Raw genomic sequence first — 21308 nt, 5'->3', positions numbered from 1 at the left:
CTCGCACCTGAGATCCTGTCGGGGGCAGATCTTGGGTGGAGTCTCCTCGTCCCCGGTTTCCCGTGTTGACAAACCACTGATTACTGTTGTCCTCTCCTGGGTCGGGGGCTCGGTGACGACCCAGGCGTTGGTGGACTCTGGTGCTGGTGGTTTGTTCATTGATAGTGTGTTCGCTGCCGCCAATTCCATTCCTCTGCAGCCTCGAGGTTCCCCACTGGCTCTTGAGGCGATAGACGGCAGACCCCTTCTGCCGCCACACGTGACTCAGGAGACCCTTCCAGTGGGGATGGCCATTGGTGCCGTTCACAGAGAGTCGGTCTGTCTCCAGGTTATTTCGTCTCCACACTACTCGGTGGTCTTGGGGTACCCCTGGCTCCAGAAGCATAATCCGACTTTCGATTGGAGATCGGCCGAGATCCTCTCGTGGTCACCGCAGTGTGGGGCTAGTTGCATCCATGGGCCTGTCAAGTTGCTGTGTACTTCCTCGGACTCTCTGTTGCCTCCTGAATACGAGGAGTACCGGGATGTATTCGATAAGGTGCGTGCGGTTGCCCTACCTCCGCACCGCCCATACGATTGTGCCATAGAGTTACAATCTGGTGCCGTTCCTCCTCGTGGCAAAGTCTATCCACTGTCGGTAGCGGAGAATGAGGCCATGGAGGAGTACGTGAGGGAGGCGCTTTCACGCGGACACATTCGCAAATCCTCGTCCCCGGCAGGGGCTGGATTTTTCTTTGTGAAAAAGAAGGGCGGTGAGTTGAGGCCTTGCATCGATTACAGGGGTCTCAATCGCATCACGATCAAGAACGCTTACCCGATACCCTTGATTTCCGAGCTGTTCGATCGCCTCAAAGGGGCCACGGTCTTTACCAAACTCGACCTGAGGGCGGCATATAACCTGGTAAGGATCAAGGCGGGCGATGAGTGGAAGACCGCGTTTAACACCAGGACCGGTCATTATGAATCCTTGGTTATGCCCTTTGGGTTGTGCAATGCGCCCGCAGTCTTCCAGGAATTCATCAACGATGTTTTCCGTGACCTGTTGCAGCAGTGTGTGGTGGTCTATTTGGATGACATCTTGGTATATTCTGAATCCATGGAGGCCCACATTCTGGATGTCAGACGAGTGTTGCAACGCTTACGAGAGAACAAGCTGTTCGGTAAGCTTGAGAAATGCGAATTTCACCGATCCCAGGTAACCTTCTTAGGTTACATCATTTCCGCTGAGGGGTTCTCCATGGATCCTGAGAAGGTTTCGGCTGTCTTACAGTGGCCCCAGCCCAGTGGTCTTCGTGCCCTGCAGCGCTTTTTGGGCTTCGCCAATTATTATCGGAAGTTCATCAGGGACTTTTCCATGCTAGCCAAGCCTCTCACGGATCTGACCAGGAAGGGCAGTAATCCTCAGGTCTGGCCGCTCGAGGCCATCCGAGCTTTTGAGGCTCTAAAGTCCGCCTTTGTGTCGGCTCCGATTCTGTCGCATCCCAACCCTGGGTTGCCTTTTGTCCTCGAGGTGGACGCGTCTGAGACGGGAGTAGGCGCCCTCCTGTCTCAGCGTAGAACACCAGAGGGTCCTCTGCTTCCTTGTGGGTTTTACTCCCGGAAACTGTCTTCCGCGGAGTGCAACTATCAGATTGGTGACAGGGAGTTATTGGCCATCGTGCAGGCCCTTAAAGAATGGAGGCACTTGCTCGAGGGCTCGGTGGTTCCGGTTCTCATCCTGACGGACCACAAGAATCTGACCTACCTCTCTGAGGCCAAGAGATTGACACCACGTCAGGCCAGATGGGCTCTGTTCTTGTCACGTTTTAATTACGTGGTCTCCTACCTACCCGGCTTCCAAGAACATCAGAGCGGATGCCTTATCACGGCAGTACTCCGAGCTGTCCGGGGAGGAGTCGATTCCGACTACGGTCATACCTCCGAATCAGATCCTGGCCGCTATTCGCACCAGCCTGACCTCTCCTCTGGGTGAGCAGATTTTGGCGGCTCAATCTGGTGCTCCCTCTGGGAGACCCAACGGCAGATGTTTTGTGCCTGAGGAGTTGCGCACTCGGTTGTTGCGAACCTACCATAACTCCAAGGCCGCGGGGCATCCTGGAAAGAATCAGCTGTCCTGGGCGGTTTCACGTCTGTTCTGGTGGCCTTCTCTACGTTCCGACATCGCCGCATATGTAGCGGCATGCTCCGTTTGTGCCCAGAGTAAGTCCCCTCGGCACCTTCCGTTGGGCCTTTTGCAACCCATAGCCACCGGGGAGCGTCCATGGTCACACCTGGGGATGGATTTCATTGTGGACCTCCCTGCATCCCGAGGCCATACGGTCATTCTCATGATTGTGGATCGGTTTTCCAAAATGTGCCACTGTGTTCCTCTCAAGAAGTTACCCTCTGCACAAGAGTTGGCCTCGATTTTTGCCAGGGAGGTCTTCCGGTTGCACGGTTTGCCCAAGGAGATTGTGTCGGATCGGGGGAGTCAGTTTGTGTCCAGGTTCTGGCGCGCCTTTTGCTCCCAGTTGGGGATTCATCTCTCTTTCTCCTCGGCCTACCACCCTCAGTCCAATGGGGCCGCAGAACGATCCAATCAGGCCTTGGAGCAATTCCTTCGTTGCTATGTCTCCGATCACCAAGACAATTGGGTTGACCTCCTGCCTTGGGCTGAGTTTGCCAGGAACACGGCGGTGAACTCTTCCTCTGGGACGTCTCCCTTCATGGCCAATTATGGGTTCCAACCTGCCGTGTTACCGGAGGTATTCTCTCCCCAGGATACTCCGGCTGTGGAGGATCACCTTTCCGTCCTACGTAATTCTTGGGTACAGATCCAGAGGTCCCTTGAGGTCTCTGCGCAACGCCAGAGACTCCAGGCTAATCGCAGACGAGCGCCCGCTCCTTCCTACCAGGTCGGAGACCGTGTATGGTTGTCCACCCGCAACCTCAACCTTCGAGTGCCCACTCCCAAGCTGGCGCCTCGCTTTGTTGGTCCCTTCCGAGTGCTTCACAGGGTAAACCCGGTAGCCTATGCCCTTGCGCTTCCTCCTGGCATGCGGATCTCCAACGTGTTTCATGTCTCCCTGTTGAAGCCATTGGTGTGTAATCGTTTCACTTCCTCGGTTCCTCGGCCCCGTCCGGTCCAAGTGGGCAATCGTGAGGAATATGAGGTGAGCAATATCCTGGACTCACGCCTGGTCCGCGGTCGGTTGCAGTTTTTGGTCCATTGGCGTGGTTATGGTCCAGAGGAGCGTTCCTGGGTTCCCTCCGCAGATGTCCATGCTCCTGCGTTGCTCCGAGCCTTCCACGCACGCTTCCCTCTGAAACCGTTCCTTACTCCGCGGAGGAGGGGCCCTTGAGGGGGAGGTACTGTCATGGTCTTACCTTCTCACTGTTCTCCTTCGTTTGACATGTGCTGGCGGCCATCTTGGTTTCTGGGTTTCTTGTAGCCTCCCACCCTGCGGCTCCTCCTTCCCACTGGGAGGAGCTGGATGCCCAGCTCATATATATATAGAAGGTCTGTGGCTTCAGTTCCTTGCTTGGTCCTCCTGTGTGCACATGCTTCAAAGACTGCTGCTGCTTCTGGTTCCTGATCCTGGCTTCGTCTGACTACCCCGTTGGTTCCTGTTCCTGGCTTCGTCTGACTACCCCGTTGGTTCCTGATCCTGGCTTCGTCTGACTACCCTCCTGGTTCCTGACCTCCGTCTACGCAAGACCCTGCTTCGGTTTAGCCATCCGTTTGGACTTTAGCTACGGCTTGATTTTCAATAAAGCCTTCTTATTTCCACCCATCTCTTGTTGTACGTCTGGTTCATGGTTCCATGACAGCTCCACCTGTAATGTGTGCGCTAATGGCTGCTCCACCTGTAATGTGTGCGCTAATGGCTGCTCCACCTGTAATGTGTGCGCTAATGGCTGCTCCACCTGTAATGTGTGCGCTAATGGCTGCTCCACCTGTAATGTGTGCGCTAATGGCTGCTCCACCTGTAATGTGTGCGCTAATGGCTGCTCCACCTGTAATGTGTGCGCTAATGGCTGCTCCACCTGTAATGTCTGCGCTAATGGCTGCTCCACCTGTAATGTCTGCTCCACCTGTAATGTCTGCTCCACCTGTAATGGCTGCTCCACCTGTAATGGCTGCTCCACCTGTAATGGCTGCTCCACCTGTAATGGCTGCTCCACCTGTAATGGCTGCTCCACGAAATCCTCTTTATTCAAACGAACGCCTCACAGCAAGGCATAAAAATTACAGCGACGTTTCGGCTATGACTAGCCTTTATCAAGCATGTGTTACAATTAAAATCACTGCATATAAATCCCCCATATTAGATACGCCCACAATACTGCTCAACCAGTAAAACCTAGATACTACAGGTAACACCCACCCATCCCTAGGTGTCATCAAAATTATTCACATGGACCAGCTGGCTAGAATCTCATATTCACCTGTGGGGAATTGTGTCATCTGTTTCTCCATATAGGTGATGGCGTTACGCCGTTCAGAATGCGCACGTCGTCAATCCTCATCGCGTCATCAAATCGCGTCAACTGCAGAGCGCCGTCAAACAAACACATAATGTGTGCGTCAGAGGGCAACCCTCCGCTCCGCCTACCCGTATCGTTGAACGTCATCAAAAGGCGGCCCGCTTGCGACATCGGAAGCGGCCGGCTATGCGTCATCAATACGGGCGGCTGAAAAGACGTCATCAAGAAGCGCCACATATATCCACTGTAGTCGCGTCGCTTAGCGATGCGGAGAACAGACATGCGCATAAATGAACAACGAAACAACAAATGAGTAAAGTTCATATGTCAAAATAGATCGCGTATGGAGTGTCAAACATAGAGACACACAACCCCATATATTTTAACAAGAGGTATAATAGATAAGGTCAATACTGTGAAAATGAAGGTCAGGGATGAGTGGCATGTGGGCCCAATAATTATGGGGCCCCCATGCCAACCAAGCCGTCACTTAAAGAAGACAAATAGATGGGTGTATTAGGCAATCAATTATACGGTAGTGCAGTTCAAAAATATACAAAAATAAAACACAAAACAATACAACACAAGAGAGATCAACGAATGCCTGCCACATTGAATTCTAAATTCAACCCGAAGGGGTGTAAAGACTTCAATGTGTAGATCCACTTGAGCTCCTTCTTCCTTAATATCGCGTCCTTGTCTCCTCCTCTCCACAAAGGTCCCACACTATCTATAACCCGAAAACGGAGTTGGTTGACCGAATGCCCTGCATCTACAAAGTGCTTTGCGACAGGTTTATCCATGTTTTTGTTACGTTTCTCGACAGGTTACTGCAGGTCCGGGCGACCTCCGCCCCATCCTATATCAAGGATACTGGCCACTTTTTATCTAAATTACAGGGTTTGGAATTACCCGCCCAGTATCTATTGGTCAGCTTCGATATTGTTTCACTATACACTTCGATTGACCATGCTTATGGATTGGGTGTCGTCGATGTGGCCCTGGCCGACATGGGGCTCTCCCCTGGGGTGTGCCGGTTTGTCCTCCACCTCTTGGAGTTGGTCCTGAGGAGGAGTTACTTCCTCTTCGGGGATACCTTCTACCAACAACAGCGGGGTGTGGCCATGGGGTCGAATGTGGCCCCAACTTATGCTAACATCTTTATGGCCGAGGTGGAGGACAGACTGGTTTACCGTTCCCCTTTTTTTGGGAGGGTCCTGTGTTGGTGGCGCTACATCGACGACATCTTTATGATCTGGACAGGCACAGTGGATGAATTGGATTCTTTTCATGTCCACTTGAATGCGGGAGTCCCTGGATTGCAATTCACAGTCACCTCTTCGACTAGTGAGTTACAGTTCCTTGATGTAAGGGTGTATGTGATAGGTGGTCGGTTGGCTACTGATCTATATCAGAAGCCCACTGACAGAAACACCCTTCTGATGCATAATAGCTATCATCCACGGAAAATGCTCGACTCCATTCCATGGAGCCAACTCTTACGTGTGAGAAGAATTGTCTCTGATGAGGAGGTGTGCACACAAAAAGTGGATGCCATGTGCACACGATTTATGGAACGAGGTTATCCTAAATCTTTACTAGATAGGACCAAAAAGAAGGCGAGGTTGGTTGACAGATGCACTGCACTACAGAAAACAGTGAGAACCACATCCGAGGCTAGGATTCCGTTTGTGTCCATCTTCGGTCGTGATAGTGGCGATATTGCCCACGTCCTTAGAAAGGAATGGCATATACTCCAGCGGGGGTTGCCAGAGATAAAAGAATTCAATTTCCAGCCGATGATGGCATACAAGCGGAATCCTAGCCTACGTGATAGACTGGTTAAAACAGATACATGTGATCCGACAGTGAAACAAAAATTACTTGCTCCCCGCAAAAACGGGACGTATCCATGTCTATCATGTTGCAATTGTGGGAACGTTCTCAAGGGGGAACACTTTCTCCATCCATATAGTGGCAAGAAATATAAAATCAATGGTTATTATACATGTAGGTCACGGGATGTGATATATGCTATCCAGTGTCCCTGCAGCCTCACCTATGTGGGTGAGACCACCATGGAGGTTAGGGAGCGTATTAATAAGCACAAAAGCACCATACGTAACAAAAACATGGATAAACCTGTCGCAAAGCACTTTGTAGATGCAGGGCATTCGGTCAACCAACTCGTTTTCGGGTTATAGATAGTGTGGGACCTTTGCGGAGAGGAGGAGACAAGGACGCGATATTAAGGAAGAAGGAGCTCAAGTGGATCTACACATTGAAGTCTTTACACCCCTTCGGGTTGAATTTAGAATTCAATGTGGCAGGCATTCGTTGATCTCTCTTGTGTTGTATTGTTTTGTGTTTATTTTTGTATATTTTTGAACTGCACTACCGTATAATTGATTGCCTAATACACCGATCTGTTTGTCTTCCTTAAGTGACGGCTTGGTTGGCATGGGGGCCCCATAATTATTGGGCCCACATGCCACTCATCCCTGACCTTTATTTTCACAGTATGGACCTTATCTATTATACCTCTTGTTTAAATATATGGGGTTGTGTGTCTCTATGTTTGACACTCCATACGTGATCTATCTTGACACATGAACTTCACTCATTTGTTGTTCATTTATGCGCATGTCTGTTCCTCGCATCGCTAAGCGACGCGAATACAGTGGATATATGTGGCGCTTCTTGATGATGTCCTTTCAGCCGCCCGTATTGATGACGCATAGCCGGCCGCTTCCGTTGTCGCAGGCGGGCCGCCTCTTGATGACGTTCAACGATGCGGGTAGGCGGAGCGGAGGGTTGCCCTCTGACGCACACATTATGTGTTTGTTTGACGGCGCTCTGCAGTTGACGCGATTTGATGACGCGATGAGGATTGACGACGTGCGCATTCTGAACGGCGTAACGCCATCACCTATATGGAGAAACAGATGACACAATTCCCCACAGGTGAATATGAGATTCTAGCCAGCTGGTCCATGTGAATAATTTTGATGACACCTAGGGATGGGTGGGTGTTACCTGTAGTATCTAGGTTTTACTGGTTGAGCAGTATTGTGGGCGTATCTAATATGGGGGATTTATATGCAGTGATTTTAATTGTAACACATGCTTGATAAAGGCTAGTCATAGCCGAAACGTCGCTGTAATTTTTATGCCTTGCTGTGAGGCGTTCGTTTGAATAAAGAGGATTTCGTGGATATGCTGCTGTGGCCTCCTATCTTTTTCATATACTTCTGGATCACGTTGGATCTGTGACCCCTTGCCCAGCTATTGCAAGACCACCGGAACGCCCTTCATAAGCCGTTTGCTGTGCTGCTCCTGACCCAATTTCTTCTGCTCCACCTGTAATGTCTGCTCCACCTGTAATGTCTGCTCCACCTGTAATGCCATTAGTTTAATAGGGTTAATTCTGGTGACAGAAACCCTTTAAGGACCTTCCGTGTCGCCCTGTGTCTTTGGCACCAATGTCCCCCGTGACTCCCGAGTCCTCCCCTGCCCCACCCAGCAATCTGCCGGAGAGGACCCTGTGTGGCCTCCTGATAATGGACGTTTCCCAACCTTCCCACAGACGCGTTCAGTTCAGGCCGTGTTCACACTCAGCATTACATTTATTTCCTTTATGACTCACAAATAGAACCAGCATTGAGCAGTGTGAGGACCCGGCTCTACAGCCGCTGGGCCTCCTGTAGACAGGACCTCCACTTTCCCTGCTGCCTCTGTGCTCCAGTCACAACTAGAGCTGCGCTGCCTGCTGTAAGGCACCACAGCGAGGCGGGAGGTCGACATGCTGAGACGCAGCAGTATTTGAGGTCCGCCCTCGGCCATCACAGGAGGACCCGCATACTGGGGAACATGCCTGGTTAAAATCCCATCCGAGATCTCTTACTTGGAGGCTGAGAACGTTGGGAGAGAGTCTGTGACTGGGATGCGGTGGGTGGCGGAGTCTGCCTGGGCGTCTCACTGTCTCCTAGGAACGAGAGGAAATCTCGCAGCGTCTGCCTCCTCTCGTGCGGTATGCCTTTGGCCTGGAGAGACTGCGAGGAGGTGATGACAGCGGAGCTTTTGCAAAGTCTGGAAGTTGTCGGCATCTGAGAGGCTTCGTCTGCAGAATAGTCCTGACCTATAGATGGCTCCAGTGGGAGGTCAGCAGGAGTGTCAGCTTCTGGGGCCCCAGAACATGACCACGGAGAGCAGGGATCGGTCTCATACGGGTCCGAGGTGATGGAGGCCGTGAAGCTTCCAGTTAATGTGCTCCGGCTTCGGGATCGCAGCAGCTTCCGCCTGCGTTGCTTTTCTCTAAGAGCCTGGATCTTGCTCTCCAGGTTTGTTCCGAGCTGATCATCCCACCACAATCCGAGCCTCTCCTCCCAGGAAGCAGTCAGCCTCTGACTTAATGGGTCTTTCCAGCTTTCCGGATGGATACCCTCCAGGGCACCGGATGTAGCTTCAGCAGGTGATGGCAGGAGCACCCCCCGCCTCATACTCTCCCGCAGACGTTCCCGTAGACTGTCCGCTTCCTGAGCGCTTTCACTCACCTTCTCAAAAGGGAAAAGCCTGTGGATCTGGCGTACGGGACGGACAATTGGTCTTTGCCTGGTCTCGGTATTGTATAAATCATGGAGCCATCGGCAGAACATGGTAGTAGATTCAGCCTTCAGTGAGCGTGAGGGACGTGTGTCTTCTGGAATGGACTCAGGACAGTGGTTTACCACCTCATCCTCAGGGACTGACTGTTGGGAGAGGACAGCCGCTGGCTCCTCAGAGTTACAATAGATCAGAGTGGTCGGTCTAGAACAGCTGTCACTTGGTGCATTGGCCGCATCCTGCACAAGTCTCTGGACAAAGAGATCACCAGCTGCAGTCAACTGGAAAACCAGCAAATGATCTTCAGCCCGTCCCAGGGAAGCAGCTGCCAAACCTGCCAGGAGAGAGAGCAGATGCTGAGTGCACAGTACAACCATCACAGGAGAGAGAGCAGATGCTGAGCGCACAGTACAACCATCACAGGAGAGAGAGCAGATGCTGAGCGCACAGTACAACCATCACAGGAGAGACAGCACAGTACAACCATCACAGGAGAGAGAGCAGATGCTGAGCGCACAGTACAACCATCACAGGAGAGAGAGCAGATGCTGAGCGCACAGTACAACCGTCACCGGAGAGAGAGCAGATGCTGAGAGCACAGTACAACCATCACCGGAGAGAGAGCAGATGCTGAGCGCACAGTACAACCATCACAGGAGAGAGAGCAGATGCTGAGCGCTCAGTACAACCATCACCGGAGAGAGAGCAGATGCTGAGCGCACAGTACAACCGTCACCGGAGAGAGAGCAGATGCTGAGCGCACAGTACAACCATCACCGGAGAGAGAGCAGATGCTGAGCGCACAGTACAACCATCACAGGAGAGAGAGCAGATGCTGAGCGCACAGTACAACCATCACAGGAGAGAGAGCAGATGCTGAGCGCACAGTACAACCATCACAGGAGAGAGAGCAGATGCTGAGAGCACAGTACAACCATCACAGGAGAGAGAGCAGATGCTGAGAGCACAGTACAACCATCACAGGAGAGAGAGCAGATGCTGAGCGCACAGTACAACCATCACAGGAGAGACAGCACAGTACAACCATCACAGGAGAGAGAGCAGATGCTGAGCGCACAGTACAACCGTCACCGGAGAGAGAGCAGATGCTGAGCGCACAGTACAACCGTCACCGGAGAGAGAGCAGATGCTGAGCGCACAGTACAACCATCACCGGAGAGAGAGCAGAAGCTGAGCGCACAGTACAACCATCACAGGAGAGACAGCACAGTACAACCATCACAGGAGAGACAGCACAGTACAACCATCACAGGAGAGAGAGCAGATGCTGAGAGCACAGTACAACCATCACAGGAGAGAGAGCAGATGCTGAGCGCACAGTACAACCATCACAGGAGAGAGAGCAGATGCTGAGAGCACAGTACAACCATCACAGGAGAGAGAGCAGATGCTGAGCGCACAGTACAACCGTCACCGGAGAGAGAGCAGATGCTGAGCGCACAGTACAACCATCACAGGAGAGAGAGCAGATGCTGAGCGCACAGTACAACCGTCACAGGAGAGAGAGCAGATGCTGAGCGCACAGTACAACCATCACAGGAGAGAGAGCACAGTACAACCATCACCGGAGAGACAGCACAGTACAACCATCACCGGAGAGAGAGCACAGTACAACCATCACAGGAGAGACAGCACAGTACAACCATCACCAGAGAGAGAGCAGATGCTGAGCGCACAGTACAACCATCACAGGAGAGACAGCAGATGCTGAGCGCACAGTACAACCATCACAGGAGAGACAGCAGATGCTGAGAGCACAGTACAACCATCACAGGAGAGAGAGCAGATGCTGAGCGCACAGTACAACCATCACCAGAGAGAGCAGATGCTGAGCGCACAGTACAACCATCACCAGAGAGAGAGCAGATGCTGAGCGCACAGTACAACCATCACAGGAGAGAGAGCAGATGCTGAGCGCACAGTACAACCATCACCAGAGAGAGAGCAGATGCTGAGAGCACAGTACAACCATCACCGGAGAGAGAGCAGATGCTGAGAGCACAGTACAACCATCACAGGAGAGAGAGCACAGTACAACCATCACCGGAGAGAGAGCAGATGCTGAGCGCACAGTACAACCATCACCGGAGAGAGAGCAGATGCTGAGCGCACAGTACAACCATCACAGGAGAGACAGCACAGTACAACCATCACAGGAGAGACAGCACAGTACAACCATCACAGGAGAGAGAGCAGATGCTGAGCGCACAGTACAACCATCACCAGAGAGAGAGCAGATGCTGAGCGCACAGTACAACCATCACCAGAGAGAGAGCAGATGCTGAGCGCACAGTACAACCATCACCGGAGAGAGAGCAGATGCTGAGCGCACAGTACAACCATCACAGGAGAGACAGCACAGTACAACCATCACAGGAGAGACAGCACAGTACAACCATCACAGGAGAGAGAGCAGATGCTGAGCGCACAGTACAACCATCACCAGAGAGAGAGCAGATGCTGAGCGCACAGTACAACCATCACCAGAGAGAGAGCAGATGCTGAGCGCACAGTACAACCATCACCAGAGAGAGAGCAGATGCTGAGCGCACAGTACAACCATCACCGGAGAGAGAGCAGATGCTGAGCGCACAGTACAACCATCACAGGAGAGAGAGCAGATGCTGAGCGCACAGTACAACCATCACAGGAGAGAGAGCAGATGCTGAGAGCACAGTACAACCATCACAGGAGAGAGAGCAGATGCTGAGAGCACAGTACAACCATCACCGGAGAGAGAGCAGATGCTGAGCGCACAGTACAACCATCACAGGAGAGAGAGCAGATGCTGAGCGCACAGTACAACCATCACAGGAGAGAGAGCAGATGCTGAGCGCACAGTACAACCATCACAGGAGAGAGAGCAGATGCTGAGAGCACAGTACAACCATCACAGGAGAGAGAGCAGATGCTGAGCGCACAGTACAACCATCACAGGAGAGAGAGCAGATGCTGAGCGCACAGTACAACCATCACAGGAGAGGATCACAGTACCGAGAGAGCACAGTACAACCATCACCGGAGAGAGAGCAGATGCTGAGCGCACAGTACAACCATCACCGGAGAGAGAGCAGAAGCTGAGCGCACAGTACAACCATCACAGGAGAGAGAGCAGATGCTGAGCGCACAGTACAACCATCACAGGAGAGAGATCACAGTACAACCATCACCGGAGAGAGAGCACAGTACAACCATCACCGGAGAGAGAGCAGATGCTGAGCACACAGTACAACCATCACAGGAGAGAGAGCAGATGCTGAGCGCACAGTACAACCATCACCGGAGAGAGAGCAGAAGCTGAGCGCACAGTACAACCATCACAGGAGAGACAGCAGAAGCTGAGCGCACAGTACAACCATCACAGGAGAGAGAGCACAGTACAACCATCACAGGAGAGAGAGCACAGTACAACCATCACAGGAGAGAGAGCACAGTACAACCATCACAGGAGAGAGAGCACAGTACAACCATCACAGGAGTGAGAGCACAGTACAACCATCACAGGAGAGAGAGCACAGTACAACCATCACCGGAGAGAGAGAGCAGATGCTGAGCGCACAGTACAACCATCACCGGAGAGAGAGCAGATGCTGAGAGCACAGTACAACCATCACCGGAGAGAGAGCAGATGCTGAGCGCACAGTACAACCATCACCGGAGAGAGAGCAGATGCTGAGAGCACAGTACAACCATCACCGGAGAGAGAGCAGATGCTGAGCGCACAGTACAACCATCACAGGAGAGAGAGCAGATGCTGAGCGCACAGTACAACCATCACAGGAGAGAGAGCAGATGCTGAGCGCACAGTACAACCATCACCGGAGAGAGAGCAGATGCTGAGAGCACAGTACAACCATCACAGGAGAGAGAGCAGATGCTGAGAGCACAGTACAACCATCACCGGAGAGAGAGCAGATGCTGAGAGCACAGTACAACCATCACCGGAGAGAGAGCAGATGCTGAGAGCACAGTACAACCATCACCGGAGAGAGAGCAGATGCTGAGCGCACAGTACAACCATCACCGGAGAGAGAGCAGATGCTGAGCGCACAGTACAACCATCACCGGAGAGAGAGCAGATGCTGAGCGCACAGTACAACCATCACCGGAGAGAGAGCAGATGCTGAGAGCACAGTACAACCATCACCGGAGAGAGAGCAGATGCTGAGAGCACAGTACAACCATCACCGGAGAGAGAGCAGATGCTGAGCGCACAGTACAACCATCACCGGAGAGAGAGCAGATGCTGAGAGCACAGTACAACCATCACCGGAGAGAGAGCAGATGCTGAGCGCACAGTACAACCATCACAGGAGAGAGAGAGCAGATGCTGAGCGCACAGTACAACCATCACAGGAGAGAGAGCAGATGCTGAGCGCACAGTACAACCATCACAGGAGAGAGAGCAGATGCTGAGCGCTCAGTACAACCATCACCGGAGAGAGAGCAGATGCTGAGCGCACAGTACAACCATCACCGGAGAGAGAGCAGATGCTGAGAGCACAGTACAACCATCACCGGAGAGAGAGCAGATGCTGAGCGCACAGTACAACCATCACAGGAGAGAGAGCAGATGCTGAGCGCACAGTACAACCATCACCGGAGAGAGAGCAGATGCTGAGCGCACAGTACAACCATCACCGGAGAGAGAGCAGATGCTGAGAGCACAGTACAACCATCACCGGAGAGAGAGCAGATGCTGAGCGCACAGTACAACCATCACAGGAGAGAGAGCAGATGCTGAGCGCTCAGTACAACCATCACCGGAGAGAGAGCAGATGCTGAGCGCACAGTACAACCATCACCGGAGAGAGAGCAGATGCTGAGAGCACAGTACAACCATCACCGGAGAGAGAGCAGATGCTGAGCGCACAGTACAACCATCACCGGAGAGAGAGCAGATGCTGAGCGCACAGTACAACCATCACCGGAGAGAGAGCAGATGCTGAGCGCACAGTACAACCATCACCGGAGAGAGAGCAGATGCTGAGCGCACAGTACAACCATCACAGGAGAGAGAGCAGATGCTGAGCGCACAGTACAACCATCACAGGAGAGAGAGCAGATGCTGAGCGCACAGTACAACCATCACAGGAGAGAGAGCAGATGCTGAGCGCACAGTACAACCATCACCGGAGAGAGAGCAGATGCTGAGCGCACAGTACAACCACGACAGTCTAAGCAATGAGAAGATGGACAAGTCTGTAGTGCCCTGGAGCCGGGAGCACTTGGGCAAATATACAAATGTCAATTTCCCCCATGCAAAGTTAAAACCTCTTACTTTATTTCACCTAAAAGGGTTAACGTGCACTGTTAAATACTGTGTTACTGCATTTTATATGTATGTTGTGATATATATCCTGTTCATTATCACTGTATTTACATGGCTCTGTGGAAAGGGTTAATGAATACTGAGAGACTGTTAGGGCTTTGACTGAGAAGCTGGTAATTTTCCACAGCTGCCATAGGGTTTAACCCCTTCCCGCATCCTCACGTACGTGAGTGAATGTGGCTCCTTGCACAGGCATCAGAGCTGCCACAGCGGAAACAGGGATAAAACCCTGAAAAGGTGGTGAAGTCCCAAAGTGGGACAAATATAAAAAGTAAAATAAAGTGAAAAAAAAGTTTTTTTTTGTTTATAATAAAAATTTTAGTTTCAAGTAAAAAAATAAAATAAAAACTAAATAAAGCGTCCTTTTTCAAAAGAAAGTAAAAAAAAAAAATTATTGTAAAAAAAAATAGGAAAAAACTAGACATATTACATATCGCTCTGTTCGTATAGACCGGTTCTATAAAAATATCACATGATATAATCCCTCAGGTGAACACTGTCCCCCAAAATTTTTTTTGTAACATTACATCACTAAAAGTGCAACACCAAGCGATCAAAAAGTCACACACACTCCAAAATTGTACCAATAAAACAGTCATTTCATCCCGCAAAAAAAGACAGTCGCCCAAAAAAAAAAAAAAAAATATGGCTTTCAGAATATGGAGACACTAAAAAATATATTTTTTTCAAAAATGCTTTATTATGTAAAACTGAAACAAACAACCAAAACAAGTAGTCATATTTGGTATCGCCGCGTCCGTGACAACCTGCTCTATAAAAATAGCTCATGATCTAACCTGTCAGATGAATATTGTAAAAAATAAAAACAGTGCCAAAACAGCAATTTTTTTGTTACCTTGCCTCACAAAAAGTGTAATATAGAGCAACCAGAAATCATATGTACCCTAAACTAGTACCAACAAAACTGCCACCTTATCCCGTAGTTTCCAAAATGGGGTCATTTTTTGGAGTTTCTACTCTAGGGGGGCATCAGGGGGGCTTCAAATGGGACATGGTGTCAAAAAAAACCGTCCAGCACAATCTGCCTTCCAAAAACCGTATGGCGTTCCTTTCCTTCTGCGCCCTGCCGTGTGCCCGTACAGCAGTTTACGACCACATATGGGGTGTTTCTGTAAACCACAGAATCAGGGCCATAAATATTGAGTTTTGTTGGGCTGTTAACCCTTGCTTTGTAACTGGAAAAAATTTATTAAAATGGAAAATCTGCCAAAAAAGTGAAATTCAGAAATTTCATCTCCATTTTCCCTTAATTCTTGTGGAACACCTAAAGGGTAAAGGACGTTTGTAAAATCAGTTTTGAATACCTGGAGGGTGTAGTTTCCAAAATGGGGTCATATTTGGGTGGTTTCTATTATGTAAGCCTCACAAAGTGACTTCAGACCTGAACGGGTCCCTAAAAAGTGGGTTTTGGAAATTTTCAACATTTGCTTCTAAACTTCTACCCTAAAGCCTCTAACGTCCCCAAAAAATAAAATGTTATTCACAAAATGATCCAAACATGAAGTAGACATATGGGGAATGCAAAGTATTTTTGGGGGTATTGCTGTCTAATATAAAGGTAGAGAAATTAAAATTTGTAAATTTGGTATTTTTTTAATAAATAAAAATGGAACTTTTTGCCTCAATTTTACCAGTGTCATGAAGTACAATATGTGATGAGAAAATCTCAGACCGGCCTGGATATGTAAGAGCGTTTTAAAGTTATTACCACATAAAGTGACACTGGTCAGATTTGCTAAAAATGGCCTGGTGCTGAAGGTAAAAACTAGCTTGGTCTTGAAGGGGTTAAAAAAGACCATGCTTTGCAGGAAAAAAACAACAGATTTGTTTACCACCAAAAAGCAGACAGCCCGACCTTCTGAATGTCTGGTTTTAGCTCTGTTGTTTTGTCTGGAAACTTGTTTTTGTCTGGAAAACCTGCTGTGTCATTACCATCGAGTATCACTGAAGCTGTAATGTAAGTCTATGACAGACGGGAACTGTAACATTGTATCTGTTTGTGCTGAGCTTCTCCACTCCCCACCTCCCACAAGAAGGTTCTAGTCTACCAAAAACGGGGACGCTGAGCCATGGACCACGGGTCACTAGCCATGTGACCAAGGAGCCACCCGGACTACTGAGCTACAAACTGTGGGCCTTTGACCAGGGTACCAGCCTTCTGAGAGAGAGAGGGACAGCTAGCTTAGGCCTTTCCTCCGCATCAAACCCTTTTTCTGCCAGACTACTGAGTGGCCAGAAGAAGAGGCTGAGACGGGGATATGCTGCTACAGACCCTGGATCACCAGCCTTGGACAAGGTTAACAGACTTCTGAAGAGAGGGACAGCTAGCTCAGGCCTTTCCTCAGCATCAAACCCTTCTTCTACCAGGGAGGAGACTGGAGAAGCCGGCCCTGTGCCTCGTCTGAGGGAGGAGACTGGAGAAGCCGGCCCTGTGCCTCGTCTGAGGGAGGAGACTGGAGAAGCCGAGCCTATGCCTCGTCTCAGGGAGGAGACTGGAGAAGCCGAGCCTATGCCTCGTCTCAGGGAGGAGACTGGAGAAGCCGAGCCTATGCCTCGTCTCAGGGAGGAGACTGGAGAAGCCGGCCCTGTGCCTCGTCTCAGGGAGGAGACTGGAGAAGCCGAGCCTATGCCTCGTCTCAGGGAGGAGACTGGAGAAGCCAGCCCTATGCCTCGTCTCAGGGAGGAGACTGGAGAAGCCAGCCCTATGCCTCGTCTCAGGGAGGAGACTGGAGAAGCCGAGCCTATGCCTCGTCTCAGGGAGGAGACTGGAGAAGCCGTCCCTGTGCCTCGTCTCAGGGAGGAGACTGGAGAAGCCGAGCCTATGCCTCGTCTCAGGGAGGAGACTGGAGAAGCCGAGCCTATGCCTCGTCTCAGGGAGGAGACTGGAGAAGCCGAGCCTATGCCTCGTCTCAGGGAGGAGACTGGAGAAGCCGAGCCTATACCTCGTCTCAGGGAGGAGACTGGAGAAGCCGAGCCTATGCCTCGTCTCAGGGAGGAGACTGGAGAAGCCGAGCCTATACCTCGTCTCAGGGAGGAGACTGGAGAAGCCTAGCCTATGCCTCGTCTCAGGGAGGAGACTAGAGAAGCCGAGCCTATGCCTCGTCTCAGGGAGGAGACTAGAGAAGCCGGCCCAATGCCTCGTCTCAGGGAGGAGACTGGAGAAGAGGGCCCTGTGCCTCGTCTCAGGGAGGAGACTGGAGAAGCCGGCCCTGTATTGTTTTGTACCTCAATTCCTCCAGTAAAGAAGCAAATTGGTTACTGCAGACCCTGACTCTCTGGACTTATTTCCCATTGGGATGCACCATGCCTTACCATTCCTTCGAGAGAGCAGCAACACGTGGTGACACCTCGACTGTGTCAGGGGGACCCTGCTTAGCCTTGGGCCACCCCAAACCCAGTCACTGCAAGTCAAACAAGTTCTGCTCACATCAACCTCAACATCTATCCATACAGCTGGCAGCAGACTGACGCCTTCCAGTCAACAAGTGGTAGATTACTGGGAGCAGGATCAGATAAAGAGCAGTCATAGATCTATACCAATGCAACAACTGTACTTACACAAGGGTGTACCTACCTGCCAGTGGAAACTGCAGCCTCTGTAGAACAGTGTCATGCTGATGGGGCAGCAATGGATCTAAGTAATTGAGAGAATCCGAAATCCGTGGCAGACACACGGCTGGTAAATGCAGCTGACAAGAGCTGGAACTGCCACCTGCAACACAACGAATCTCAAGAGTCAGGGCTCAGACTAGATGGAAGGCCAGACCGCACTTAGGGCTGTGGGACTTACCCGAGTACTGCACCATCAGTGTCTCCTGACTGTGCTGAGTGCCAAGCAGGATTTTGTTGCAGTGGTCTGTGACTACACCAGGGATGATGCTGATGTATGTGGGAGGTGCCTCCAGCATATGGTCCCATCTGGCAAGTGGTACCAGAGGAAATCGATCATCCATGATGTACAGAGAGAACTGAGGAGTGAAGCGACAGAGATGGGTTGCATTCACGTTGCGCGAGCAGTACATATGTGGTGCATACACTGGAAAAGATATGGCATATAGAATAACATATCCTACAGGTCCCCTTTCACATAAAGAGTCATTTGAACTCTGTTGGGCAGGTATACTGATAAGGGCAGGTACCTGAATGCTCACCAGGCAGTACACTGGTATTAATATACTGAGCGGTGTCCGTACCCAAGTGCTCACCAGGCAGTACTCAGATATGGACCCTGATCAGTGATATACCAGAGTGCTCACTGGACAGTACACTGGTATTATACTGATCAATGAACGTACCCGAGTGCTCACGAGGCAGTACACTGGTATTAATATACTGAGCGGTGTCCATACCCAAGTGCTCACCAGGCCATACGCTGGAATTGATATACTGAGCGGGATCCGTACCCAAGTGCTCACCAGGCAGTTCACTGGTATTACACTGATCAGGGTCCATATCTGAGTGCTTACTGGACAGTACACGGGTATTATACTGATCAATGTCTATACCCGAGTGCTCACCAGGCAGTACACTGGTATTATACTGATCAGTGCCCGTACCTGAGTGGTCACCAGGCAGTACATGGATATTGTTATACTGAGTGAAGTCCATACCTGAGTGGTCACTGGGCAGTACACTGGTATTATACTGATCAGTGCCAATACCTGAGTGGTCACTGGGCAGTACATGGATATTGTTATACTGAGTGGAGTCCATACCCGAGTGCTCACCAGGCAGTACACTGGTATTATACTGATCAGTGCCAATACCCGAGAGGTCACTGGGCAGTACACTGGTATTATACTGATCAGTGCCAATACCCGAGAGGTCACTGGGCAGTACATGGATATTGTTATACTGAGTGGAGTCCATACCTGAGTGCTCACCAGGCAGTACACTGGTATTATACTGATCAGTGCCAATACCTGAGTGCTCACCAGGCAGTACACTGGTATTATACTGATCAGTGCCAATACCTGAGTGGTCACTGGGCAGTACATGGATATTGTTATACTGAGTGGAGTCCATACCTGAGTGCTCACCAGGCAGTACACTGGTATTATACTGATCAGTGCCAATACCTGAGTGGTCACTGGGCAGTACATGGATATTGTTATACTGAGTGGAGTCCATACCTGAGTGCTCACCAGGCAGTACATGGATATTGTTATACTGAGTGAAGTCCATACCTGAGTGGTCACTGGGCAGTACACTGGTATTATACTGATCAGTGCCAATACCTGAGTGGTCACTGGGCAGTACATGGATATTGTTATACTGAGTGGAGTCCATACCTGAGTGCTCACCAGGCAGTACACTGGTATTATACTGATCAGTGCCAATACCCGAGAGGTCACTGGGCAGTACATGGATATTGTTATACTGAGTGGAGTCCATACCTGAGTGCTCACCAGGCAGTACACTGGTATTATACTGATCAGTGCCAATACCTGAGTGGTCACTGGGCAGTACATGGATATTGTTATACTGAGTGGAGTCCATACCTGAGTGCTCACCAGGCAGTACACTGGTATTATACTGATCAGTGCCAATACCTGAGTGGTCACTGGGCAGTACATGGATATTGTTATACTGAGTGGAGTCCATACCTGAGTGCTCACCAGGCAGTACACTGGTATTATACTGATCAGTGCCAATACCCGAGAGGTCACTGGGCAGTACATGGATATTGTTATACTGAGTGGAGTCCATACCTGAGTGCTCACCAGGCAGTACACTGGTATTATACTGATCAGTGCCAATACCTGAGTGGTCACTGGGCAGTACATGGATATTGTTATACTGAGTGGAGTCCATACCTGAGTGCTCACCAGGCAGTACACTGGTATTATACTGATCAGTGCCAATACCCGAGAGGTCACTGGGCAGTACATGGATATTGTTATACTGAGTGGAGTCCATACCTGAGTGCTCACCAGGCAGTACACTGGTATTATACTGATCAGTGCCAATACCTGAGTGGTCACTGGGCAGTACATGGATATTGTTATACTGAGTGGAGTCCATACCTGAGTGCTCACCAGGCAGTACACTGGTATTATACTGATCAGTGCCAATACCTGAGTGGTCACTGGGCAGTACATGGATATTGTTATACTGAGTGGAGTCCATACCTGAGTGCTCACCAGGCAGTACACTGGTATTATACTGATCAGTGCCAATACCTGAGTGGTCACTGGGCAGTACATGGATATTGTTATACTGAGTGGAGTCCATACCTGAGTGCTCACCAGGCAGTACACTGGTATTATACTGATCAGTGCCAATACCCGAGAGGTCACTGGGCAGTACATGGATATTGTTATACTGAGTGGAGTCCATACCTGAGTGCTCACCAGGCAGTACGCTGGGTTAGTCTCCCGTAGACATCGAGGTAATATAACGCGCTCTCCTCTCCGACATGAAGACTCCTGCCCAATACGAAAAAGTTCCTGGCCCTGAGAATTGGGAACCTGGAGAGACAAAGGGTTTATCTGGTGCAGAGCCCATAGGTCCATCCCTTGGAAAAGAGACAATTCCCGATAATGACACTCACTCTTATATCCGCAAGCTGAACCCCTGTCCTGTCAGCAAATGTCAGCACCCGTGGGTGGGATGTGAAGTCGCTCCATCTCCAGTTAGGGTCATCACGGAAGAACAAGGTGTTGGGGTCCTGCCGTACCAGCTGTAACCTAAAGGGAATACAAATTACAGCAGCCGCACTGGAAGGGTCTGAGATGAGGACGCAGCAATCCTTACCCGGACTCAACGCTCCATAGATATAGGGTCCCACTCTCCGTGCACACACAGAACTCGCCTGCTATGTGGGGGCTGCAAGACAAGGGGGGATTCAGTTACTGCTTACTAA

General features: G+C 50.6%; 1 protein-coding gene across 1 annotated transcript in view; it reads right to left on the bottom strand.

Annotated features, from left to right (window-relative positions):
- Positions 1–8074: 8074 nt before the first annotated feature.
- The window catches only part of TAF1C (TATA-box binding protein associated factor, RNA polymerase I subunit C), a 69948-nt gene continuing 56714 nt past the window's right edge, over positions 8075–21308 (bottom strand). Inside the window, exons 10-15 of the mRNA XM_044273120.1 lie at positions 21200–21271; positions 20997–21132; positions 20785–20913; positions 18234–18411; positions 18018–18155; positions 8075–9403 (exon numbers count right to left, since the gene is read on the bottom strand). Of these exons, the coding sequence (XP_044129055.1) occupies positions 8346–9403; positions 18018–18155; positions 18234–18411; positions 20785–20913; positions 20997–21132; positions 21200–21271 (1711 nt within the window). The 3' untranslated portion in view covers positions 8075–8345. The remainder of the gene's footprint in view (positions 9404–18017; positions 18156–18233; positions 18412–20784; positions 20914–20996; positions 21133–21199; positions 21272–21308) is intronic.

The sequence above is a fragment of the Bufo gargarizans genome, unplaced genomic scaffold (assembly GCF_014858855.1).
Source record: "Bufo gargarizans isolate SCDJY-AF-19 unplaced genomic scaffold, ASM1485885v1 fragScaff_scaffold_401_pilon, whole genome shotgun sequence".
Lineage (NCBI taxonomy): Eukaryota > Metazoa > Chordata > Amphibia > Anura > Bufonidae > Bufo > Bufo gargarizans.
Note: the sequence above shows the minus strand (reverse complement) of the source record. Positions and strands in the feature narration are given on the sequence as shown.